The 23621-nt window shown below is 44.2% G+C and overlaps 1 protein-coding gene across 4 annotated transcripts in view; it reads right to left on the bottom strand.

The window, feature by feature from the left end:
- Positions 1-1499: 1499 nt before the first annotated feature.
- The window catches only part of SNAP47 (synaptosome associated protein 47), a 32963-nt gene continuing 10841 nt past the window's right edge, over positions 1500-23621 (bottom strand). For 3 of the 4 annotated variants that reach the window (XM_075922965.2, XM_025188081.3, XM_075922966.2), the window contains exons 3-5: positions 19373-19857; positions 14267-14391; positions 1500-4397 (exon numbers count right to left, since the gene is read on the bottom strand). In XM_075922965.2, coding sequence (XP_075779080.2) covers positions 4251-4397; positions 14267-14391; positions 19373-19857 — 757 coding nt within the window. In that variant the 3' untranslated portion in view covers positions 1500-4250. The remainder of the gene's footprint in view (positions 4398-14266; positions 14392-19372; positions 19858-23621) is intronic. The other variant, XM_089776842.1, reaches the window with a different exon arrangement.

A 23621-nucleotide genomic window follows, 5' to 3' on the forward strand; every position in this document is an offset into this window, starting at 1 on the left:
TAAAAGACTAGATTACTGTTTTCTATTTTTATTATGGATTTAGGTTGTATGGTGCTGGGCATCATACACACTTAATACAAAAGTGCCTGGCTCAAACAGCTTACAATCTATACCGATTAAGGCACATTTTAGAAATAACTTTTTTACGCAGTCTAAAATGCATTTCACTGAAGAGTCAAAATACAGTAGACTTCCGATAATCCGGAACCTATGGGACCTAGGTGGTGCCGGATTATCAGATATGCCGGACTATCAGGAGGTACTATAAGCTGGTTATAATATATATATATATATCTATAGAGAGCGAGTATTCATTATATGCTGTATATAAAGTGTTCTTAACCCTTTTTATTGTACATACTGTATACAGTATACTGTAATGTTTTAGTAAGCCTTTTTTTCTCAGTTCAGCTGCTGCTGCTGTTACCTTGTGACTCATTTTTTGCTGAAGCTCACTCACTAGGCTCTTGCCATTTTGATGCTGGACTATCAGGAGTGCCGGACTATCGGATGCCGAACTATTGGAGTTTTACTGTACTTCATTTTTTGGATCCACTGGCTGCTGTACGTTCTCTAATGTGACTTTATTCTTCACAGTTAACATTTTTTGGAAAAAAACCCCACCACCACACAAAAACAGCAGCGTTTTTCACCTGTTTCTTCTCTAACAATGCCCAGCATACAAGTCCTCTCTCGCCACTGGCCATGACTGAAGCTCAAGGGGGCTCTTATTGCTCGGGTAGCAGGACCCGACCAATAAACACATGGGCCAAGTAACTGTGAAAGTAATTGAAAATTTGAGTACTGAGGCAATTTTCCCATAGTCTAAAGAATTCAAGGAGACTCTGGGTTTTGCACAATAGTAGAGCCTGCTTCTGGGACACAATATTGGTTAGAATATATGGAGTGCAGATTTCCCCTTACAAATCCTTTGAATGGTCAGAAAGTGACGACACATGAACGCCATATGAATTCTGGTTCATTGTCAGAGGTTTCTGATGTTCCTTGGGTAGGAAGGAAGGGACCTGCATTCAAGTAAAATCCTGAGGGTATCTGAACAAGCCAACGTGTTGCATTAGGTACTATAAAAAAGGTAGGAACTAAAGATTTCCAAACGGTAGTGTAAAAATAGCTGTGAGCGTGTGCAGGTGGCCGACGGAGAGCTACAGCCCGGACGGAAGGATGGGACTGAAATGTATAAGTAAAGAGTGCGACTGACCTTTTCCCAAATGAGACAAACACATTTATCACACTAAAGAGAACTAGATATAGCACAGTTACTTTTCCACGTAAGCAACGTCTGTAGTTGCCACAGAGATGTTACATGATTGCAAATGAGATGGAAGATGGCTGTAACGAGTTGGTCAGGCCTCCTTCAAACATACACTTTAGTGGCCCACACTAAAACCAAAAAACAAACAAAAAATCTCCACACACACACACACACACACACACGAGAAATTTTGGTATAAGGAAATGAAGAGAGTGACTTTCCCCCCTATATTTCAAGATATTTTATTAAGAGTAAAGAGCAAGTTACAGAATCCAAGTGAATTCCGTATAGATGAAATTCATCTGGACAGAAATGCACAGAAAACTTTTAACTCCTACAGGTTTAGATACAAACATGTTAGACCAAACTAAACCAGTCATGACAAAAAGAACAGCACACTTAGTCTAGTTAAGTACAAATGCTATCTGTTTTTGGCAATCTTAGTGGATTAATTAATGTAAGAATCAATCCTAAATCAGCACCAGGTCCAAATTTCTTCACACCAAAACGTGCTTTTGTGCAAAGTGAATTTCTAAACAAGTTTCATACAATAAGTTATCTTGTAAACATGTTTTCTCATCACATGAAGACAACAGTTATTTGGGGTATTTAAAACTAGGAAACAGATGTGCTAGACAGTATCATTTATTGTTACGTCACACTTTGTATTTCATATGCTTCAAAATGACTACATTCAGGAACACAGAACAAGACATTAATTAATGCATGCCCATAACAACTCAGAGCGAATACGGGACTTGTAGTCAGCTATTACATTGGACAGATCTACACTATATTGTTTTCAAGACTGTTATTTCTCTAGGTCATTTCCCATCTACTCCTACTGTCATCCATGTTGCTTTGAAATGAAGCAATCCCATGACTTATCAGTGGGTTCCCCAGTTCAAAACTTTGGCATTTACAAAGATTTTAATCGGTAAAGTTACATGGTGATAATTCACCATCAGCTTATCATAGAACAATTTGAAGTGACCAAGGTTACACCAGTATTCTTTAAAGCAAAGGAACTGGAAGGCTATAGTGGAGAAAATGACGTGGGTAGCAGTGAGAAGAAATGAACCCCCTCCCAGTTCTCTGCTACAGGCAGGCTCATCAACTGGGGAGGGGGAACAGCTCTCCTGGGGCCCAGCAATTTAAAAGGGTACAGGACCTCTGGCCACTGCTACAGAAGAAATGGCAGCGGCCAAAGCCTCGGGCCCTTTAAATTATCGCCAGAGTCCAGGATGGCGTCTGCCAGGTGGTGCTGATGGGCTGACTAGCTCCTAGCCCCACCCCTTCTGCCTGAGGGCCTGCCCCTTTCGGGGGCCTGGAAAGCCCCGCCCCTTACCCAGGGCCCAGAAAAGTCAGCCTGTGTGCAGGGCAGCGGACAATTTAGAACCTATTCTAGGCAACGGCTTTTCTGGTAGGAGACACAAATGTATACTACATTGTGTGGAACTAAAATCAATTACATCTAGATTGTGAACTCTAACATCCACGATAATAAAACCAATAACCATTTAGATACATTATTTACAGGTACTCCCTTTTATTTCGGAAAGGCAATGCAGTCATGATGCAAGACTGGTTTGACAAGAAGTCTTGTCTTCACACATCCCAGTTATTTCAAAGGAAAATCATGACAGGAGGAAGGCAGTCCATCGCGTTTTCATAAATACCACGAGGCAACGAGAATATGTACAGCGCTGATCAGGAGACACTCAACCCATAGGTCTGGAGTAGAACCACCAGGCTCCCTATGGCCCCATGTAGCATGAAGGGACGACGAGTGTGTTTCTTGGAAAACGAAGGCATGCTAAACAATTTATGAACCTGAACCTCATAGCATCCAAGAGAGGTCATGAAATGATGTGTCGGGCCCTGGAGAATCTGTGCTAAGCCATCATCGGATTTCTAGAGATGGATTTGTAAGGGTGTCAGCCCACCAAAATCATTCAGAAAAGCTCTTTGTATAGAAGTGAGGGTCTTTATAGGCACAAAGTACTCCAAGTTCCTTCAGAACAGACTTGTGTGCTTCAAGCACTCCTACCAAAACATCTCCATTATAGTGCAGTGAACTTACCCTCTCCTGTACTATTATTTCTAAGCACTGTCATTCAGGATAAGAGACAAAGCAATTGCCAGTGTACAAGATCAAGAATTTCCTTTTGGAAAATTAAAGTCTCCACTTTGCTTCGACACTTATTTACAGCAAACTACTTAAGGAGCAACACACTTATCCTTTGGCAACATTCAACTGAACTCCTCACTAACTCACACACACGTCGTCTGGCTTCACTTGCTTGCCAAAGACTTCACAGCTCAGAGCTGCGGCAAGCTCTTGTATTACCAAGACTTCATTCCTTTAAAACCTTCACTAACGCTCGGTTACATTCGTACAATAAGTGAACAAAGTTATTTTATCGTTAGCCATTCGGCGTCTTCACTCAGTCACTAATTTGTGAAATTCAACAACTTGAAACGGGACTCCTGGTGCTAAGTGGGGATTGGTCAACTTCTACTTTGCCTCTGTTTTTGGAGAGAACTTGCAAGAATTTTGGACTGTAATTATCTGGTAGAGCCACACTGCCTACTCATCTTCGCTCTTATTACAGAAAAGTTACTTTTCAAAAGCAGTAACTTAGCATGTGGCATGAACATCAATTCAGAGGTGGTCCCAATATTTTACATTTAAGGATCTTCTGTAGCAGGGATTTCACAGTCATTGTTTCCAGACGATCAACGGTTTAGGCCTTTTTAAGTTTAAAATGCCTTTAAAAATTATCCCAGCACGGAAATGTTTCCACATTCCTTTCCCTCCCCATCCTGCTCCTCCCCGCTCCCCAAAGTTCCACAGCAGCATTCAAGATAATATGATAGATGGCTCCTGTACAATCAAAACTTCTATACATAGTCTGACAAATATACCATTGCACAATCCCTCTGGTTATTAAACCCACTGGCTCACACACGGGTGCTACGTTAGCTTCTTCATTCTGCGGTTGTGCTTGTCGATATTCAAAGTCGCCCGATCTACAGAGGTGGTAAGGACGTCGAGAACTTCATCCTGTCTCTCCAGTTCCGCGTCTGTTTCTAAGGCGAGGCTCTTGAGCTTCCTCAGTATCTATCAGAAGACAGAGATCAAGAGCTTTCCGTGAATGTAAAGAGTAACTCGAATATGCAAGTTGTAAATAATTGGCTCCTACCTCTGCACATCCAGAAAAACGACAGGGCTAAGATTTCCACCATTTAATATTACAGGGCCCCCAACGCAGGGTAATCCCTTTTTGGGACAAGCGGAGAGAACCGGTTCTGATAGCCTAATTTTAGACATGACACAGGGGAGGCTAGATCAGTAGAAAGGATGGAGTGAGCAAGCAGGAGGGTTGGAGCAATAAAGTTACAGTTTCTTAGTTCAGGCATTTGTGCATCTAGCTGCCCCAGTTATAATGGAGTCGGTGAGTGCTACAGAAGCAGAGCGTCTTCACGAACAATCTGAATGAAAATAGGGAGCAGCTTGGCAGGTCAGAACTGAGAAGACATTCCCCTTGTGCCAGAGGCCCTATGGGGCCGCAGGAAAAGCAGATAAAGAGGACACACAAGGAAATAGAGGAGCAAATATTCAATACAGTGAAAGACTGTATTGAATATTCAGACATGGATAGAGGTGAACAACTGTTTAATTATAGAATCCTACAACCGGAAGGGACCTCGAGAGGTAATCGAATCCAGTCCCCTGCCCTCATGGCAGGACCAAGCACCGTGTAGATCAGGGGTGGGCAAAAGGGCCTCCACAGGCCAGATCCAGACCGCCAAATGGATTGATCCGGCCTGGAGGCCCTGCCGCTCCCCCCTGCCTCCAGGCCTTAATTGGCCTGGGGGCAGAGGGAAGCGCATGGGGAGTGTGCAGCGCTTAGAAGTGCCATGTACGTGTTCTTGGCAGGGTGAGAGGAGACTTCATGCACTCCCTGCCGCCCAAACCCTGATAGGCCTGGGGGCAGAAGCGAGAGCGTGGGAAGTCTCCTCCCACCGTCAGGGGCACGGGCATGTAGCGGGAACCTACATGAAAACTGCTATCGTGTTCCCTCTCCGTCTTCTCTTTTACAAACTAAAGTCCAGTCCTTCAGTCTTCCCTCATAGCTCATGTTTTCTAGCTCTTTCATCATTTTTGTTCCCTTCTCCAATGTTCCACATCTTTCCTGAAATGTGGTGCCCAGAACTAGACACACAACTCCAACTGAGGCCAAATCAGCGCAGAGTAAAGCAGAAGAATGACGTCTCACAACACTCCTGTGAATGCATCCCAGATGAAGGGTGATGTGCAGAGATTTGAAAGGGAAGGAGAGAAACATGGTCAGAATCCGTGGAGCAGGAAGATCGCAGTAGAGGGGGGCGGAGGAGAGATCAGGGATACCAGAAGGACTTAATTTGCAGAAACCAATATGGTAAATAAAGGATAAGCAACTACTATACTATTCCAGCCTATAAACAAGAGGCCCCCACAAGAATTATATTACAAATAAACCATAGTTCACACTACACCTCGCAAATTACTACCACACGAAACCCTAAGCAAACACCTAGAGAGATCACCTACAGGAGAGCCAAACAGTGAAAGAGAAAAGTAAACTTTAAGGCAAGGAATTGCAAAGCTCTCCTGTTCCTTCTGTCGCAGGATGCTCAGACGAGAATTAAGTCTTCTTTCTGTGCTCCCATGGCTGCTGCTTTTATAAGTCTCCCTGGTTCACACTAACGAGCGGATTCAAAACATCTGTAGAGACGGGCTGGTTTTCTGACAAGACTTTGCTATCTTTCCTGACAGAGGTATAAATAGGGTATATGGAAAACCTGCCTCCTATCACAGGGATGAAAACTGCATGTCTCAATTCCCCTCTACTAGACCGGGGTTCCTTCTGCTGCCTTTGATACTGCGTGTCACAAGAACGTCGCTATGCTCCTTGGGTACAAGGGGTGTTTATTCATTCAATCGTAGCAACGGCTGTGAAAAGATCATTCTCTTCTAGTTAGGTCATTTTTCGCTCTGTTCCTCACCATTGTATCTGTGTCCCGAGGTGAGCCAGTCCTGTTGATGAGTCTGCTAGTGCTAAGCAATAAGGGTATGTCTACACTGCACGGCTATTTCGGAGATAGGCCAAAAGAGCAACCCTGCAGCTACGCAAGCCACCCGTTATTTCGAAATATTTTCAAAATAACGGTGTGCTATTTCACCGTCCTAGTAAATCTCGTTGCACAAGGGATAAGGGAGGACTCGAAATAGCGTGTTCTTTCAAAATCTGGCGCTGTGTAGATGTGCCAAATTTCAAAATAAGCTATTTCGAAATAGATTTGAAATCAGATATGCAATTTGCGTAGCGCATACTGTGTACCTTATTTTTAGTTTTGGGTGGTGTGTAGACGCACCCTAAATGATTACCCCCACCTGTATGGTTTCTATAGTAACAAGAATAGTGAAGAGGGGAGTTGTTCTGTTTTCTCTTCGAATACCTAGCACCTTTTTTATCTAGGGATCTCAAAGCTCTTTGCAAATATTAACTGATTAATCCCCTCAATGTCTCCGGGGAGGCACCGTAGGTAAGGGACACGGAGGTCACTTCAGTCACATCTGGGATCGAATGCACAGCTGTCTACAGTATGCAGCTACACAACACATTCGTTTGGGACAGAAGATGAGGATTACCAGACCCAATTTAAACTGGAAGAGAAACCTACAGAGACAAAATTTGACTACTCATGTTGGCTATCAGCTAGGGCCCTGAGGTTTTATAGAGTAAAGCTTCCACACTGTAATTCACAAGTGGTCAGAAACTTAGTTTTACATTTGACCGGAAAGATGGCCTCTCTAGCGGCACAGTACCCTCAACTCCATGCTAGGGATGTAACAGTATAGTTGATTAACCATAAGCAAAAGCTTGTAGGTTAATGCTATAGACTACATGCCTTCCCCCCTGCCCGACAGTATATTTTTTAGCAGGCTGTTCAGCAGCCTGGCTCAGTCCTGGTTTGTGCCAGGTCTGGGACCTACCCCTGCTGAGGCTCTGCATTTTAAGTGTATTAGGAGCCGGGCAGGCAGCCAACCCAGCTCAGGTCCGGCTTGTGCCAGATCTGGGTGCTCAGACCTCCCCCAAATAGGGGCTGCTGCCCCCCCACGCTGCTGCCTCTGTATCAGAGGCAGCAGCACAGGGCAACAGGCAGTCGGTCCGCGAGGGGAGCTGGTTTTTAAACTGGCCCCCCTCATGGGCCAGCTCCCGCCTGGTACTCCACACTGCTGCCTCTGATACAGCAGTAACAGCGCAGAGCGGCAGGGGGTTCCTCGGGAGTGGGACTGGAGCACATTGGCTGCCGGCCCGTCCCCCGGGGATGAGAGACTAGTCGAATAGCCAATCAGAATTCATGAGGTTAATCGATGTATTTAATTAACCGATATTTAACATCCGTACTCCATGCAAGGGCAGAAGTAGAATGCAAAATCACATGGAGGAATTCCTCCATTGAATCACCTCCCTGACGGCTTTCTACAGCCATCGTGCATTCTAGGATTCTTATTTATTTGTGAAGCATCAGCAAGCTCACGGCTTGGTCAGGCCTGACCCAATTCAGCTGGGGAAGCCCGTCGAGATCACAGCACAAAGGCAGCTGGGCTGCCGGTATGCCAAGTCGAGGCTCACACAGATTAACAGAATGTGGCCTACGAGGAGCCATGAAGGAAAGAGAGGCACTTTGCACCCCTCAGAGAAGCCAGTATAATTTACAAGAAGTGCACAAAAGTAAACAGGGACGATAACAACATCTGACCTGTTATTCGTTTTAGACTTAATTAATCTAAAGCCCATCAACATTAATCTAAATGTGCATAACAGCTAAGCTACCCCAGAAAGAACACTAGTTTAGAACAGAAGGCTCTTCAAAATAGGAACGCTGCTAAAACGGAAATTCAGTCAGCTACAGTGCTCATTTACAGCTACGTTTTACCTCCCCATTAGGGTCTGACTTGAAGATAAAGCGATGAAACCAACCAACCAACCAACCAACCACCCACCCACCCACCCACCCAAAATCAAACAAAACCCACCAAAAACCCCCTACAAGTGGCTCATTTTTATCCCCTCATTTCCTTTGTCTGCATACTGAGAGTCTGGTAACAATTTGCTTAACCCTTGGGCTGCTTGCCGCATTTCGAATTTAAGTGGTGGGGGGGAGGGTAGTTTTCTTTGAAAGATGGTCCGACACGGTTAAAAACGTTGCCTCTAATGCTGCCCACAAAAAGACGGTTGGAAAGATTACTAGAGTCAGTAGTCTGGCCAAGGCTTAAGAATGGTTGCTATTTTTGTGGAGCAAAACGATGACAAGATGTCTAGTCATCAATGCACAAATTCTGCCAACCATTAAGAGATTTGATGCCTTCTGTGCCAAAACCTAATCTGGGCTCTGAATCAAGAGGCGAAATCCCTCCTTTCTATTTACAACATAGATCAGCTGCAATACTAAGGACTAAAGTTATGACACATCTTTCCTGGCCACTTGCATTCACAACTGATCAATAACATCAGCAGCCTCGCAAGTAACCACCTGCCTTTCCAACTCCCGCAGTCCGAGGAAGGGTGGCTTTGTGTCTAAGGGTACGTCTAGATTACATGACTCTGTCGACAGAGGCATGTAAAATAGGCTACCTGACAGAGGGTGTGTCTAGACTACAGGATTTTGTCAACGAAAGTGGATTTTTGGTAGACAGAACTATGCCTCCGTCTACACTGCCGCAGAGTTCTGTCGATATAACGTCGACAGAATTCAGCAGTTTTGTCGACGGCTGTAAACTTCATTCTGTGAGGAATAATGCCTTTTGTTAACAGAGTTCTGTCGACAGAAGGTGTTATTGAATCTACACTGTCCTTTGCGTCTACACTGTCAAGTCGACAAAGCGGCTTGCTTTGTCGACAGAACTGGATGTAGTCTAGACGCTCCTTGTCGACAGAAGCTTTGTTGACAGTATGTACCCAGAGTCAATGAAGCGGGGATTTAAATATCTTCGGCTTCATTAAAATAAAAATGGCCGCCACACTGTGCCGGCTCAGCTGATCGTCAGCACAGCGCGCGAGTCAAGAAGTGGATCAGTCAATAAGGGAAGCCTCTGTCGACCGCCCCTGTAAACCTCATTTCACAAAGCATAAGGGAGCAGTTGACAAAGGCGTTCCCTGTCAACCAATCCGCGCCTTGACTTCCGCACTGTGCCAACGATCAGCTGAGCTGGCACAGCACGGCGGCCATTTTTATTTTAATGAAGCCAGGGATATTTAAATCCCCACTTCATTGACTCTGGGTACGTCTAGACTAAGGTAGCACCTCTACAAGAATGGAGCCTGCCTCGGACTAATTTTGAGACTTCTCAATAGTGAGGACAGACTAGTTCAATTTTGTAATTTTGTGAGTTATTAAATCGATTTTAGTTATTTCAAAATAATTTTAATGATGGCCTGAATGATCCCACAACAAAGCCCTGTGTCTTTGACCTCATAACAGTTATGTTCTTCCAAGATGCCGTGTGAATGCAAGACAAAAAGGTAGATAAAATGAAGAGAAAAATATCAGAACGAAGTGACCATACTAAAATAGACTATCACATGGCCAAAGAGGCACTGAGAAACCACTGGAAAGATACACAATGAAATCCATGCATGGAAATTAATCCAGTATCATCTGCTGGATGGTATGAGCAAACTGCAGATGTAGTAAACACAAGGGTAATAGCTCCTTGGCAGGAAAGGTTTTAATGGAACGGAAATTAGAAAGCACAGAATTTATGCTGCCAAACCAAATCGGGTGAACAAAATCCCCCTCCCCCTCCTGAGCCACAATCCTTAAGCTAATATTATCATATCCTTTCCCACACCCGATGACATTATGTCAGCCGGTAGACAGGGACTCAGCCACAAACCACAGGAACTTGGGAGACTTCTTTCTGGAAATCTATTGCCCAGCGAATGGAACACTGCCCACACAGCCACAAAATGCTGTGCTTCTAACATGACCACCTCATGGCAAAGTCCTGGCAAGTTCTTTGGCTTAAGCACCCAATCACAATTCCAGACTATTGAGGGCTTCCGACTCTAATGAAAGGGACTTAATATTCAGTTCTTTGAGTTGCTGCTACAACTCTGAGTAGTTTGGGGAACAAACGTTAAGTACAAATGTTTCTCTCTGGGTCTATCCAGTAGCTCAGATATTCTCATTATCCATTCTCCTCACATCTTTCTGACCCTAAGAGGTTCTGCTGGTCTTACCTGTTCCACAAAGGCTCTACAAGGCCTGCTACTGGTCTTGAAAACCTGCAGGTCTAGGACTAAAGACATTCCAAACAAAGAGCACACTCAGCTTTCAAGAGGGAAAGGCTTCAGAAAGCCTGTTACTCAGCCCCAAGGGTCAGAAGACCATCAAGTAATTTTCAAAATGGTGGATGCCACCGTAACTCTCCTGCCCTATGCTCAGTAACATTTTGCTAACCAATGCTGCATACCAGGAATAAACTAGAGAATGGGGGAAAACCTGGAGATATTCAGGGCACTGAGAAGTTTGCTAGAGGCCTGCTCACCTGCTCCATGACCACAAGTCCCAGGAGGAGCAGCATGTTGAAACACCAACTTCCATCCACAATAGGTGGATGGATTTATAGAGGAGCACTATTAATTTGCTGCTCCTGGACCATCGTATCCAGTGCACCCCACTGAAACCAATATACCGTGTATCTCAGCGCTCCATATTAGCATCTGCAACTTTAACACACTTCTAGGTTCTCTCCTTCCACACCCACATCTTTCTTTCTAATCTAGCCCACCACATTCCTTCTCATCAGGGGAAAAAGGGGAGGTCTGTGTGGATTTTCCATGGAGCTATCTGATTCTGACCAAAGCACTGGAGTACAGAGGAGGCACGGAGAATTTGTGGGAGCAGCAGCATTGAAGGGGAGCCCCTCAACACAGGTAAGATGCATACATGTGCTCCAGCAGCAGCCCCTCAATGCAGCCAGCTACCTGGCTTTATACAGGCCCCATCTATTCCTGCACAGGTGATCTTATTTCTAAGTAGCTGTTTCCAACATCAAGCTCCTTTGCTCGCAGGCTAATTCACTGATTGGGCGCATCTGGCCTAATCCAGATCTTGGTGGGCTAGTGTGAACAACACCCGATAAAGGTAATGCTTACCGGTTAACCACTGACAACGCTACAGTTGGTGAAAATCATGAGTCATAACTTACGTTTCCCCCTTTTCTCTCTTCTTCTCTGGAAAGCAGACAGATCTAGAGACTTCAGCTGAGTCTAATGTATAAGGTCACTGTGAAATTTAGTTCAAAAGACCCATTTCTTGTCCAAAAAGATGGGTTATGGAATTTATCCTCGGGTGACAAAAGGGACTGGGATGCTAAGACTTTTCTAGTGTTATTTTGGGTACCTAGAATTGCCAACTTGGACAGACCAGATGGACTAGAGGCCATCTGCAGCTTTTCGAATTGGCAACCCTAGGAGTATCTCAATTATTGGGAGCCCAACCAGGGGCAAGTAAAGGGACAGGATTTTAAAAAAAGCAGGTGCTCAGTATTTTCTGAAAAAACAGACCTTTTTCCAGGCCTCTCAGTTTGGGTACTGCAAAACAGAGGCCTCTAAAATCAGTCATTTTGGAAACATCTTGGCTGGGTGTATTAGGAATATCAGAATTGCTACTTGGAGCCAACAGGGCACTGGTGAACTTTGAAGTGCTTAGTGGGTCTTAGGTTTGTATTTCGTGTTTAAAAAGACCTTTCGACCCTACGTTTCCCCACGAAGACAACCTTTCAAATGTTTGGGTTTCTGTTAAGTTTAATCTTACTTCTAAACACCCGAGTTGCTAGCAGTGATTCTTTAGAACAATGGTTTCGCAAGGTTTTCATTTTTAGCCTTCCTTAAAACCACTGCTGTGCGCTTGGAAACTCAGGTCCAATTGAATTAAAAAGGGGTTGTGTGTCTGGAATTACAGGAGAGGAAGAGAATGGATAACTACAGGCCAAACTAGCTGCAGCAGGACACGTGGCTATTTTGCACCACGCTATAGTTGAACTATAAAAGCATCATTAAAGAGACGGGAAAAGGAAAGTGCCAGGAAAACCCCCTTCCTCACAATATATTCTTCAAGAAATATTTTAAAGGGGCACAATCATTTGAAAGTCACATTTGTCAAAAAATATTGAGCTCATTACAGATCTAATAATTAGTCAAAACATATTCCTTTGTTTTTCCAGGTTGTTTACTTTGCACACTTGACCGCACATGGGTCAGTCACTTCCCTGCTAAAAGGCTTCAACAACCATGACAGGAGGAAACACTTTGTAAAGGAATTTAAAACAAAGTCGGGCCATAATATTTTAAGGAAGCTAGACTGGAATTATTAAAAAAGTCTTTTTACTGCAACGCCTTCCCAGCTCTCTCATTCATCTATCGGCTCTTGCATCTAAACCAGATAGCAAACTCTCAATGGTACAGCCTCTTTCTACTATGTGTCTGTACCGACCCCAGCACAATAGCACCCCCGGAAGCAATAAAAAAAAAGATCATTCAAAAAATTCACGTGGATGAGGTCTGTCTAAAGAACCATACAACAGGGAAAGCGGAAGCACAAATGGGAAGAATGTGACCTGGAAAGGCAGTATTAAAACATTGAATTGTCAGTAAAGAGCAAAGGGAGCACGAGTTTGCAACTTTTTGATGTGTGAAATAGGGATGTAAATGGGTAACGGGCGTCCGGTCCAGCTGGAGCAGCTGTGGGTGGGGGGCTGATCCAGACTGCCTGGGCCTGTCACACCTTGCTGTGGGAAGGGGGCTCTCCAGTCAGCCGGGCTGGAACAGACCCCCCAGCCTGTGGTGAGGTGGGCCGGGCCCGGTCGGAGCGGCCCCTCCGCCCACATCTCAGAGTGGCAGGCCCTGCCCAGCCTGGCCTGCCACAGGCAATTAACTAGTTAAACATTTTGTTTAGGTTAACATTTTAAACAGGATTTCACATCCCTAGTGTCAAAATCCCAGAGCTATTTTCACCCTGATGACAAATTAGGGATGTTAAATCTCGAGTAACTGAGTAATCAAATACTCGATGCAATCTGCATCAACCATTCTATTAGTCGATAGGGCGCCTCAGTCTTTGAAGCACAGCAACAGCTCTAGGGCTGTTGCTACACTTCAAAGGTGAAAGCGCTGCAGGGAGCTCAGAGTCAGTCCCCCGCTGGCCCCATGCTGCCCACGGCGTTTTAAAACAGCAGAGTTGCATGGAGCCTGGGATCAGGTGGGGACTCCCCTGCTGACTCCGGGCTCCATGCGGCGCTGCTGCTTTGAAACACCAGGAGGAGCCTGATGCCGGGCTCCTCGTGGTGTTTCAAAGCAGCAGTGCCTTGTGGAGCCCGAGATCAGCGGGGGAGTCCCCCGCTGATCTCTGGCTCCACGCAGCACGGCCACTTTGAAACATCACATGCAGCCTGGGGACACCTCCCCTGATCCCGGGCTGCACATGGAGTTTCAAAGTGGCAGTACCGTGTGGAGCTCGGAGTCTGGACCCAAGCTCCACGCAGCACTGCCACTTTGAAGAATCCCCTCCTCCCCCACCCTGCTGCCTCTTTCTGATAGAGGCAGTGAGGCAGGAGGAAGCGGCTTGTCGACTAGTCATTCACATCCCTACTTTTGCAAAACCAGGCAAAAAACAACAACAAAAATCCACCCAAAATAACAAAAGTGGTAGGTAAACACACCAAGGCTTCTCATTGTTTGTTTGCTTTTTAAATATGCATCTTGTGTTCCAGAAAAATGAAGGATAAGATGACCTGGACTATAGTAAATGAAGAGATCTTTGTAGGAGACCTAGGGATGAACCCTACACCTCTTCACAGCATGTACATTTCGAGGAAGGGTACAATGAAAGTACTTTGGTCTACGCAGCTTTAATCTGGGCTCTTCTTGACAATACCTGTTTAAGTTCTTGTGTTTCTGACTCAGACACGATTTGTTCCTGCTTTTGCAGCTGCAACTGGCTACCGTTGCCTCCTCCAGATGAGGATCCAGGTTTTTCCGTACTTACTACAAGACCTGTGGCTGTAAAGAGAAATTCAGGCGGTCATTCGGTGACATCTGCTGGAACAGGTGGAGAAAGCAGGCAGTAAGACCAAGTTAAGTGCTTTATGTTTTGCACAGTGGAGGCTTCTGTCAGGATGCAAGAGGGAATTAAACAAGCATCACATTGAATTACACACGCTTCCTCCAAAACAACCCCCCTGATCTACGGAACACATCAGGGAGCATGTGACATTAGTCTGAGAAGTTAGTTGTGTAGTTAGGACCAGTCTAAAGTAGAGATGTAATAATGCAGTCAATTAACCGATAAGCTTACAGGCTACAGATTTTTTAGCAGGCTGGCCAACAGCCCGGCTCAATTCCGGCTTGCCCTGGCTCTGGGACCTACCCTTGCTGCAGCTTTTCATTTCAAGTGTATTAGGAGCTGGACGGGCAGGTAGCCCAGCTCAGTTCCGGCTTGCACCTGGTCCGGGAACTCAGACCCACCCCTAGATAGGGGCTGCTGCCGCTGAACACTGCTGCCTCTGTATCAGAGGCAGCAGCATGGGGCAACAGGCAGGCAGTCCACGAGGGAGCTAGTTTTTAAACTGGTTCCCCTCGCGGACCAGCTCCTGCCTGGCACCCCATGCTGCTGCCTCTGATACCGAGGCAGCAGCGCGGAGTTGCAGGAGGTTCCTCAGGAGTGGCGCCAGAGCGTACTGGCTGCTGCCCCCACCCCTGGGGTCTATAGACTAGTCGAATAACTGAGAAGAATTCATGAGGTTAATCGACCAGTCAGTTAACAGATATTTGACTCCCTTGTCTGTAGCAACTGGAAGGGCTGCCATGTCCCAGACAGGGGACTTAGTACCAAAGGGCCAATTGTGAAAAGGTTCCTTTTGGAGCCCAAGCAGCCATCTGAACCAGAGAACATTTCTGAGGCAGGACATTAAGAAAGACGTAGGCTCTTCCAGCTTCCCCTTTACCCGATAAGTCAATTCAATTTGCAGAACACAGATCGCCCCGGAGAACACCTGTGAATCATGTCAGCTAGCCTCAGCACAAAAGGGCAATTCTGACGGTAACAGCGCACGCACAGCTAATCAGTGCAGCAGCACGGATTTGACTTCTGAAGCAGCGTGCCACCTGTCCTTTATTTAAAGCACTGGCTCCTCTTGCAATATCTGATACCTCTTGTTCCAGAGAAGTGCTGCGATTAAAGGCCATTCTTTGTAAGGCAGATTGTCCCCGATGTTTAGCACCAACCATATTTACATATGGAGACACTCCAAACATCCCAGAAGTGGTCCCACTTAAAGGGGCACTGCCCAGCGAGGGAAGCGGCGGCCACCGCTCGCTATCATACAGCCTGACCTCACACGGCACAACGACAACAGCTGCTGGAGACATCAGGGCAGAAAGTAAATAAGTCGGAAGCTGGATCCAACGCACTGGTGCCAAGCTGGCTGGCCGCCTGACAACACATACGCTACTACTTTGGATAGCGTTACTTCTTAATGAAAAAGGAGACAAAAGCTAAACTAAAAATACAAAAAACCTAAATCCCTCACAAGTAATTACTGCAAACTCATAATCCCCTGGAATTATTTGGTTATCAGACAGTCAAGCTTTAATACAAGCTAGTCATTCACTGTGCCAGCTCTACTCTGTCCAACTTCCTCTCGTATTCTTTGAGCCACTAAGTATCCTACTTAAAAAAAAAAAAAAAAAAAAAAGTACTACTCATAGTAAACTACTACTGCAATCTTGTCTTAAGGAACGTGAGGAAAAAAGAGTCTGCCTATGTTTAGACAAAATTTCTTTGGCTCTCCTCCCAATTGAGAACTAGTTAATTCATTAGCATATTCAGATTCAATAGCCATTCACCAGTTATTTCCCTGAGGAATATACTCTGCCATGTTCAGCTTGGTGAAAGGAGAAACAGGAGAGGACGTGATAAAGGCACTCAAAAAAATGAAAGGGATACAGTAGGGAGACTGAGATTCAATTAAATTGAAAGACAGCAACATTTAAAGCTGATAAATGGAAAGATGATTTCTTCACTCAAAGGATCATTGACGTCAAGAGCTTAGAAGGACTCAAAAAGTCCTGACCATTTTTATGGAGAACAAGAAAAACTAATTGTAATAGTAAGAATTACAAATTCAGGAGTTTTTGGAGGGATGTTTAACTCTCCTGTTGCAAGACATAAATCCATTTCTAACTATTAGGGAAGGACATTTTTCCTGGGGGCAGGCTATCCCTTAACTCAGCATTGTAGGATTTTTTGCATCTTCCTCTGAAGTAGTTGGCGAGGTGGTCTAGTGATCTCATCCAGTCTGACTAAGGCACAGGAAGCAAATGATTGTAAGCTGTTGAACACCCTGTATGGGTTTATCTAACAGGCTATAGCTAAGTAAGCAAATCCAAGATAATCAGACAACTGGTTCCCGGTACATTAGTAGATATACAATGCTTCACCAGGGTTTTACCTGAAACCATGTCGAAACTATGAGAAAAATATATATTCTTGATAAATATGTATATATGAATGAACGTGAAACATGCATACTTTATAACTTTCCCACCACAGTGGCAGTATTCTGTACCCCAAACTGCACATCTGTAGAACTGTCAAAACCATGGGAATTTCATGAGTCAGCCTCTGCTGTTACAGAAAGTCTCAATTGTGAAGACACCTGTACAAAAGATTAGCAGGGTACTTTAGTTCTACAATAAAAATTCAGCAGCCATTTTTTTCCCTAGAGAAAAATTCCATGTTTCCACCAGAGAGATTTGGGGGGAGGGAGGAAGAGAGGTGGAGAACAACAGTGGTTAAAATGCAGGCAGTGACTGCCATCTTGTGGCAACAATATGTCAGTGGTACTGGATCTACAGAACGAACAAACAAGGGGAAAATGTTGGTGGAATCGCAGACGTCATGATTTCCACCACTTCCAGTTTCCTCTATTGGCATTTCCAACTTAAACAGTAAAAATGCAGGTGGGGATAGGACAGCAACATCCTCAACTCACTGACTCAGATGCAAACAGAGTGAAGCAGTGAGAAATGACACAAAACAAGGCTTTATAACCAATTATTTTATGTAACAAGCATTAAGTCTATCAGGAACTGAACAGCAATTTGCCTGGATAACTCAGTGCTTGGAAATCAGCAGGGGTTTTTTTTCTCTATGTTGTTGTGCTTACGTTTTAGTGCCAAGTACCTAAGAGTTATTTCCTTAAAATTAACAATCTTTTCCAAACCCTGGTCCTTGAAGACTGGTCAACAACAGAACATTTTGTCCCTGCTGAAATCCAATTTTAGTTTGGTGAACAGAAAGTACGTTGGTTTCATCTAGTCTTTTGCCATGTCAGCTTTTTATTGAACTTCAATTTGTAAATGCACAGGGGATGTATCCTTTTAACGGGTTTGTTCCTCAGTAAACACTAACAACCCGTGAAAAAAGAATCAATCCATATCTCAGTACCAGTTTGGTCTTGCCACCCCTCACCACGGTATCGGAGACCTTCCAGGTTAGAACGGCATTAGTGAAATCCCAAATGGACTTCAAGGAAACACAAGCTCTTCTCCCATTTGGGGTTCTAGAAAACTGTGCTTGCAGATTTTCTGGGGGTGGGGAATAGTAATAGGGAATTTAATTCTGGTTGTGATGGGAAATATTGTTGACCTTGCAGAAAACCCTTAAGATGGCTATACTATGGCTTCATCTACTCTCCTGCAGAATCAGTAAGTTCTCGTGCACAAAGAATAGGATTTTAAAAACAAATGATCTGTTATGAAAGAGTAACAGGAGTAAGTCCTAGGAGTAATAAGATTCTGTTGGTTTTTGGTCTGTTGTAATTTTAATTATTATTCTAATCATGTCTCTTGAAGTTGCCAATGTTAGCCCGCATCTGCAAAAACCCGAGGAATCCTGTGATGCCTTAGAGACAAACAGATTTATTTGGATGTAAGATTTCATGGGTCAAAAGTGGCTTTGTAGGGCATCAGAAGTGATTTTGACCCCTGAAAGCTGACACCCAAATAAATCGGTTAGTCTTTAAGGTGCCACAGGTCTCCCCATTGTTACATTTAACACCTTGGTCATTTTACATCACGCTGGGCCAGAAGTTAGCCGTTTGAGCTATTTCCAGCTGTCATGAGCCAAAAGGAAAACAGCTGAGACACAAGTGTGTGTGTGGGGGTGGGGAGATGGGGAAGTGGATCTCAAAAGACCGCTGTCAAAAAGACAGGTACAAAGTCCAATAGGAGCAAGAGAGCAAAGAGGTACTTAAGATGGAGACAAGAATCTGAAGGAAACAAATCAAAACTAATCATAGAATACTAGGACTGGAAGGGACCTCAAGAGGTCATCGAGTCCAGTCCCCTGCCCTCATGGCAGGACCAAATACAGTCTAGACCATCCCTGATAGACATGTATCATACTAATCATTTTCCAAAACAATTAGTATGTCTGGATAACTCAACTTCTGACTGCACAACTTGATCCAGTATTCAGCACTCCCGAGATCCGAAAGAGGCCAGACTTTCAAGGTGGGCTGCAGGGAAGGGTGGCAATGGGGATCAAGACTGCCCCCTCCCGACCTTGCCCTGGCAGGAGCTGCTGCCTCTGTATCAGCCGGTCCACAAGGGGAGCTGATTTTAAACTGGCTCCCTTCATGGACCAGCTCCTGCCTGGCACCCTGCGCTGCTGCCTCTGATACAGAAGCAGCAGCACAGAGTGGCAGGGGGTTCCTTGAGGATGGAGCTGGAGCACATTGGCTGCCGGTCCCACACCCAGAGAATAGTCAAGTAACCGACAAGAATTCAGGAAGTTAATCGACTATTCAATTAACCGATATTTAACATCCCTAACCTCATCACCATTAGATTTCTAAGACAGGGAAGAGGATTTACACTGTAAAATCTGCAGTTTTCTTCCAAAACTACTGAACTGTTGAAGAACAGTTCTTACTAACGAACCAGCTTTGTGACTGATCATTTCGTTTCTGTCATTTACCTGCTTGCCAAATGGAATTGCCCAGATCTGTCTGCGGAGACTTCCTTGCACCGACAAAGCCCAAAGCGTCTTCCAAAAACTGTATTTTCTTGCTAAACTGCATCTCCAAGATCGGGATTGCTTCTGGCATCTTTGCTGACAAGAGCCGATAAGAGGTGTCTGGCTTCCCAATAAACCTCTGACGGACACTGATCTCATACGGCGTATGAACTTTGATATCATCAATATCTTTCAATTCAAACCAGTGAATGACCTGAGAATTAGAGTCACTGATTTCCAGGCCAGTAACCAGAAGCGTGAGTTTTCCTGGTGTGACACTAGAGTTTGTCCTGTGGGTGATGATAACTGGAATTCTGATGATTACTCCTTCCTGGTTCTTTGACCCTGAAATCATGGCTGCCTCCTTTGGCTTTGCTTCCAATGGCCCTTTCCAGACTTTGCCGCTGAAAGGCCACCAAGGAGGAGATTCAAGTTCTGTCAACAACCTAATAGGAAAGAGATGATATAAAAATAATGAACATCAGCACAAAGTCTCCACTATCTTCCTATCTGTTTAAATAAATAAATAAATAAAAAAAAAAACCCACAACAACAACAACTCTCTCTCTGGATTAAGAAATAAACATTTGAAACTGAACTCTTCATTCCTATGTGTAAAAAAAAAAAACATACTTGGCACTTCTGAAGCATATTGCAAACAAACAGAGACCTCAAAGTGCTTTAGAAATCTTACGGAGAACCCCAGCACCAGGCTGTTAAAGCAAGGGAAATAAGTGACTCGTTGAAGCAAGTCTAGGTCGGAGCTGGGAACCAAAACTGGGACTTAAGTCCACTATTTTCATCGTGAACATGAGCTAGATGTTCAAGTTTATTATTTGTTATTTCAGGGCTCGACAAATAATACCGGCGAGTAGACTGTAACCGGGAAGAGCCAGGTTCGGGTGACCTGCACGTGCGCAGAACGATCTGCGCATGTGCATATCGCTGGACAGTGTGGCTGGCGAGCGGGGCTTGCCAAGGTTCAGCGAGCCCTGGTTATTATAGAATCCTAGAACTGGAAGGGACCTTGAGAGGTCATCGAGTCCAGTCCCCTGCCCTCAAAACACGACAAAGCAACATCTAGACCAGTGTTTCTCAACCTTTTTTTTTTTATAAAGTACCCCTTTTTCCAAAAAAAATAATAATAAAAAAAATAAAAAAAATAGGTACCCCCAGGACCTACAGTTTTCAGAAACACACAAAAAAAATTCTACCATTGCAACACATTTGTTTAAACAACTTAATCGCAGCCGGGTGGGTGATGAAATTTTTGGGTGTAAAAAGTACAAAAATAGTAAAGCGCTGTAAAACTTAAAACCAAAATTCAGTTTTCTCCAAATTTCAGTTGTGTTGATGAAACCCCCCTCCCACTCCCCCCGACATCTCTTGAGTACCCCTGAGGGGACTCGTACCACTGGTTGAGAAACACTGATCTAGATCATCCCTGATAGATGTTTATCCAGTCTGTTATTAAGTATCTCCAGGGATGGAGATACCACAACCTCCCTGGGCAATTTATTCCAGTGTTTAACCACCCTGACAGTTAGGAAGTTTTTCCTAATGTCCAACCTCAACCTCCCTTGCTGCAATTTAAGCCCATTGCTTCTTGTCCTGTCCTCAGAGGCCAAGGAGAACAAGTTTTCTCCCTCGTCCTTGTAACACCTTTTTAAGTACTAGAAAACCGCTATCGTGTCCCCTCTCCGTCTTCTGAGTTATCTGGGAACAGAGGACATACTGTTCCGTGTGCATAAACCTGGAATTTACTGGTGGGAGGAAAATGAGGGCTGGTGTCCCTTGGGTGTGTTTTGTCAGTGTCAGAGCCCATACCACGACACAGAGGATTTGGGGAGCCCGCAGCAAAAATATTAAAAAGTGAGGCTCTCCCACCCTTCCCCCCCAGAAAATTACCACTAAGGAGAGGTCCAAAGGCGAGGCGGGAGAGCGAGCTAATCCCACATTCACTCTGCTGAGTATTGCGACCTGGCTCACATGGTCACAGAATCACTTGAATTTGGTCTGGTGACCCTATGACAGATGGGGTTATCAGGCCAAACCTGAGTGGCTTTGCAACCATGTGAACCAGGCTGTGATGCCAGCTGGATGGGCAGCCTCTCTAATGGGGGCCCCGGTGCACCCATTGTCCGCCCTCCCCTATCACCCGTCCATCCTTCAGGCCAAACTGAAAAGTCTAGAGATCAACCAAAACCAGAATTGGCATCTTTACATTCAAAGAGTTTTACTTTGGATATGATGTTGTAGTAGATGCTTAGTTATTAACATGAATTTCATTCTCTAGAGTCATTAGAAATTACTTTTGCTGATAAAGAGAAGACAACTTAAAACACACAAAATGCCAGGGTGGAGTGCATCTATTTCTGTTAAGTTCATTTAGAAATCTTGGCACTGTAAGTTTTACTGATGTATAGGCATTTGTCAGAAATGTGTTTGGCTTAATCATATCTGCATTTTCCATGCTCTAGAAAGATACTATCCAACTCAATGATGCATCATGTTGCCACTGTCTTGCCCAAAAGTAATTGTACAAGTATGAAAGCAGTTCTATACACAATTTTAATACTTCACGATCGTGTTTCGTTTGGCAGCAAATGTAGAATTTAATCTCAAAAGGAAGCTATAACCAAATACACTTTGTTCCCTAGCTGTCAAAGTGCTGTACAAGGTTCCAACAGGCCTGTTAGAAGAAATCCATCTACTTTGAAAGATAAAATTATAAAATGCCAAAAAAAAACAAAACACAAATTGGGAACAAGTCTCTGAATGTATAATAAAAGAGGAAAGCAGAATGAAGTGTTTTGAGAGCCTGCTCCCAACTACAATATGAACTCCAGATATTTGTTGACATCAAGCAACACAAATAATGGCTCTGGACTTAGAGCTAACTATTGAGATCCTGTACTATGCCTAAGAATGATAGGTTAAGAGGGACGGAGAAGAAATGTTTAAAACAGAATTCTAATATGTCACCTCTTGCTGTTTCAGGACCCCGTTCTGTAGCTGTGAAGTTCAATGGCAGCTTTATGCATAGGGGAACTATGAAAACCAGACCTTGTGAGTATGCATTGTCTTCCCACGCCACAGTATCATTTGGGCATCAAAACCCTGGAGTCAGCGGACCATAGGAATTTTAAAAATCTTTCAAAGTGTTAAAAGTAACTGACTAGAAACATGGGAAACAATTTACATGGTTTGGTTTCTATAGGAAACATGTATAATGGTATTCTACCCTTGAGTTTTTACTGAGGTTTATCCTTCTCTCATCCTCTTCTTTACCCACCATGAGACACTGATATTTTGGTTGTGTTATCAGTCGGATGGATGACAAGATTTTGAAATTGTAGGGACCCCCACCCCGAGTCAATCTGCCAACTATCCTAGGCTTCCACAGAGCTCACAGGCTGCAGGACCAGGTCTTTGGTTGTAAAGTCCAAAGGGCAGGGAACTTGTGTCATGGGTATCTAAAGCGTGTTTCACACCAATGAGATAACTAATTTCTAAAACTGGATACACCTATTTTTATCTTTAAAGACTCATTCACACCAGACTCCAAGTAAAAGCTTATAATGCCTTGTGGTGCTCCGAGATAGATAATTGTAGGATCATGACAAAAATATACAAAATAGCTTTTGACATGTAATTAACAAGGTTTTACAAAGCCATGCTTCCAAAGCCTTTAGATTAGAGAGACGAAATCATACTATACAAATATCAACCAGCTATGCAATGCAAGGGCGCCAAAAAACATCCAGTATAAAAATATACCGGAGATAGTATTATATTGCTGGAAGCCAAATATTTCATATGCACAGTCAAAAGGAATTGTCTTCTACATGTGAGTAATTTATTCTGTTGACATTCTATCAATTTCAGGTTTTAATCAAGCATCTATTACTGTAGCGTTTAATGGAGAGTCAGCTGCTCTCTCTCTCTTTTTTAATGCAATGAACTCACTGAGATGAAATTCCCCTCCCTGCATAGTAGGAATGTTAAGTCGGTTAAATAGGTATCTGTGTAATTGCTGAAAGCCTCAACAGTTACATGCTGCAGGCTCCGCAGTATAAAGTAGAAACAGTCTTTATACTGCAGAACCTGCAGTGAAGTCTCCCGGGGAACCACCCGCAGCCCTGCACTGCTACCTCTGAGTCAGAGGCAGCATTGTGAGGAAAAGGGGGGCAGTTACACTTGCTCCCAA

The sequence above is a fragment of the Pelodiscus sinensis genome, chromosome 2, assembly GCF_052426305.1.
Source record: "Pelodiscus sinensis isolate ZL-2025 chromosome 2, ASM5242630v1, whole genome shotgun sequence".
In the NCBI taxonomy this organism is placed as follows: domain Eukaryota; kingdom Metazoa; phylum Chordata; order Testudines; family Trionychidae; genus Pelodiscus; species Pelodiscus sinensis.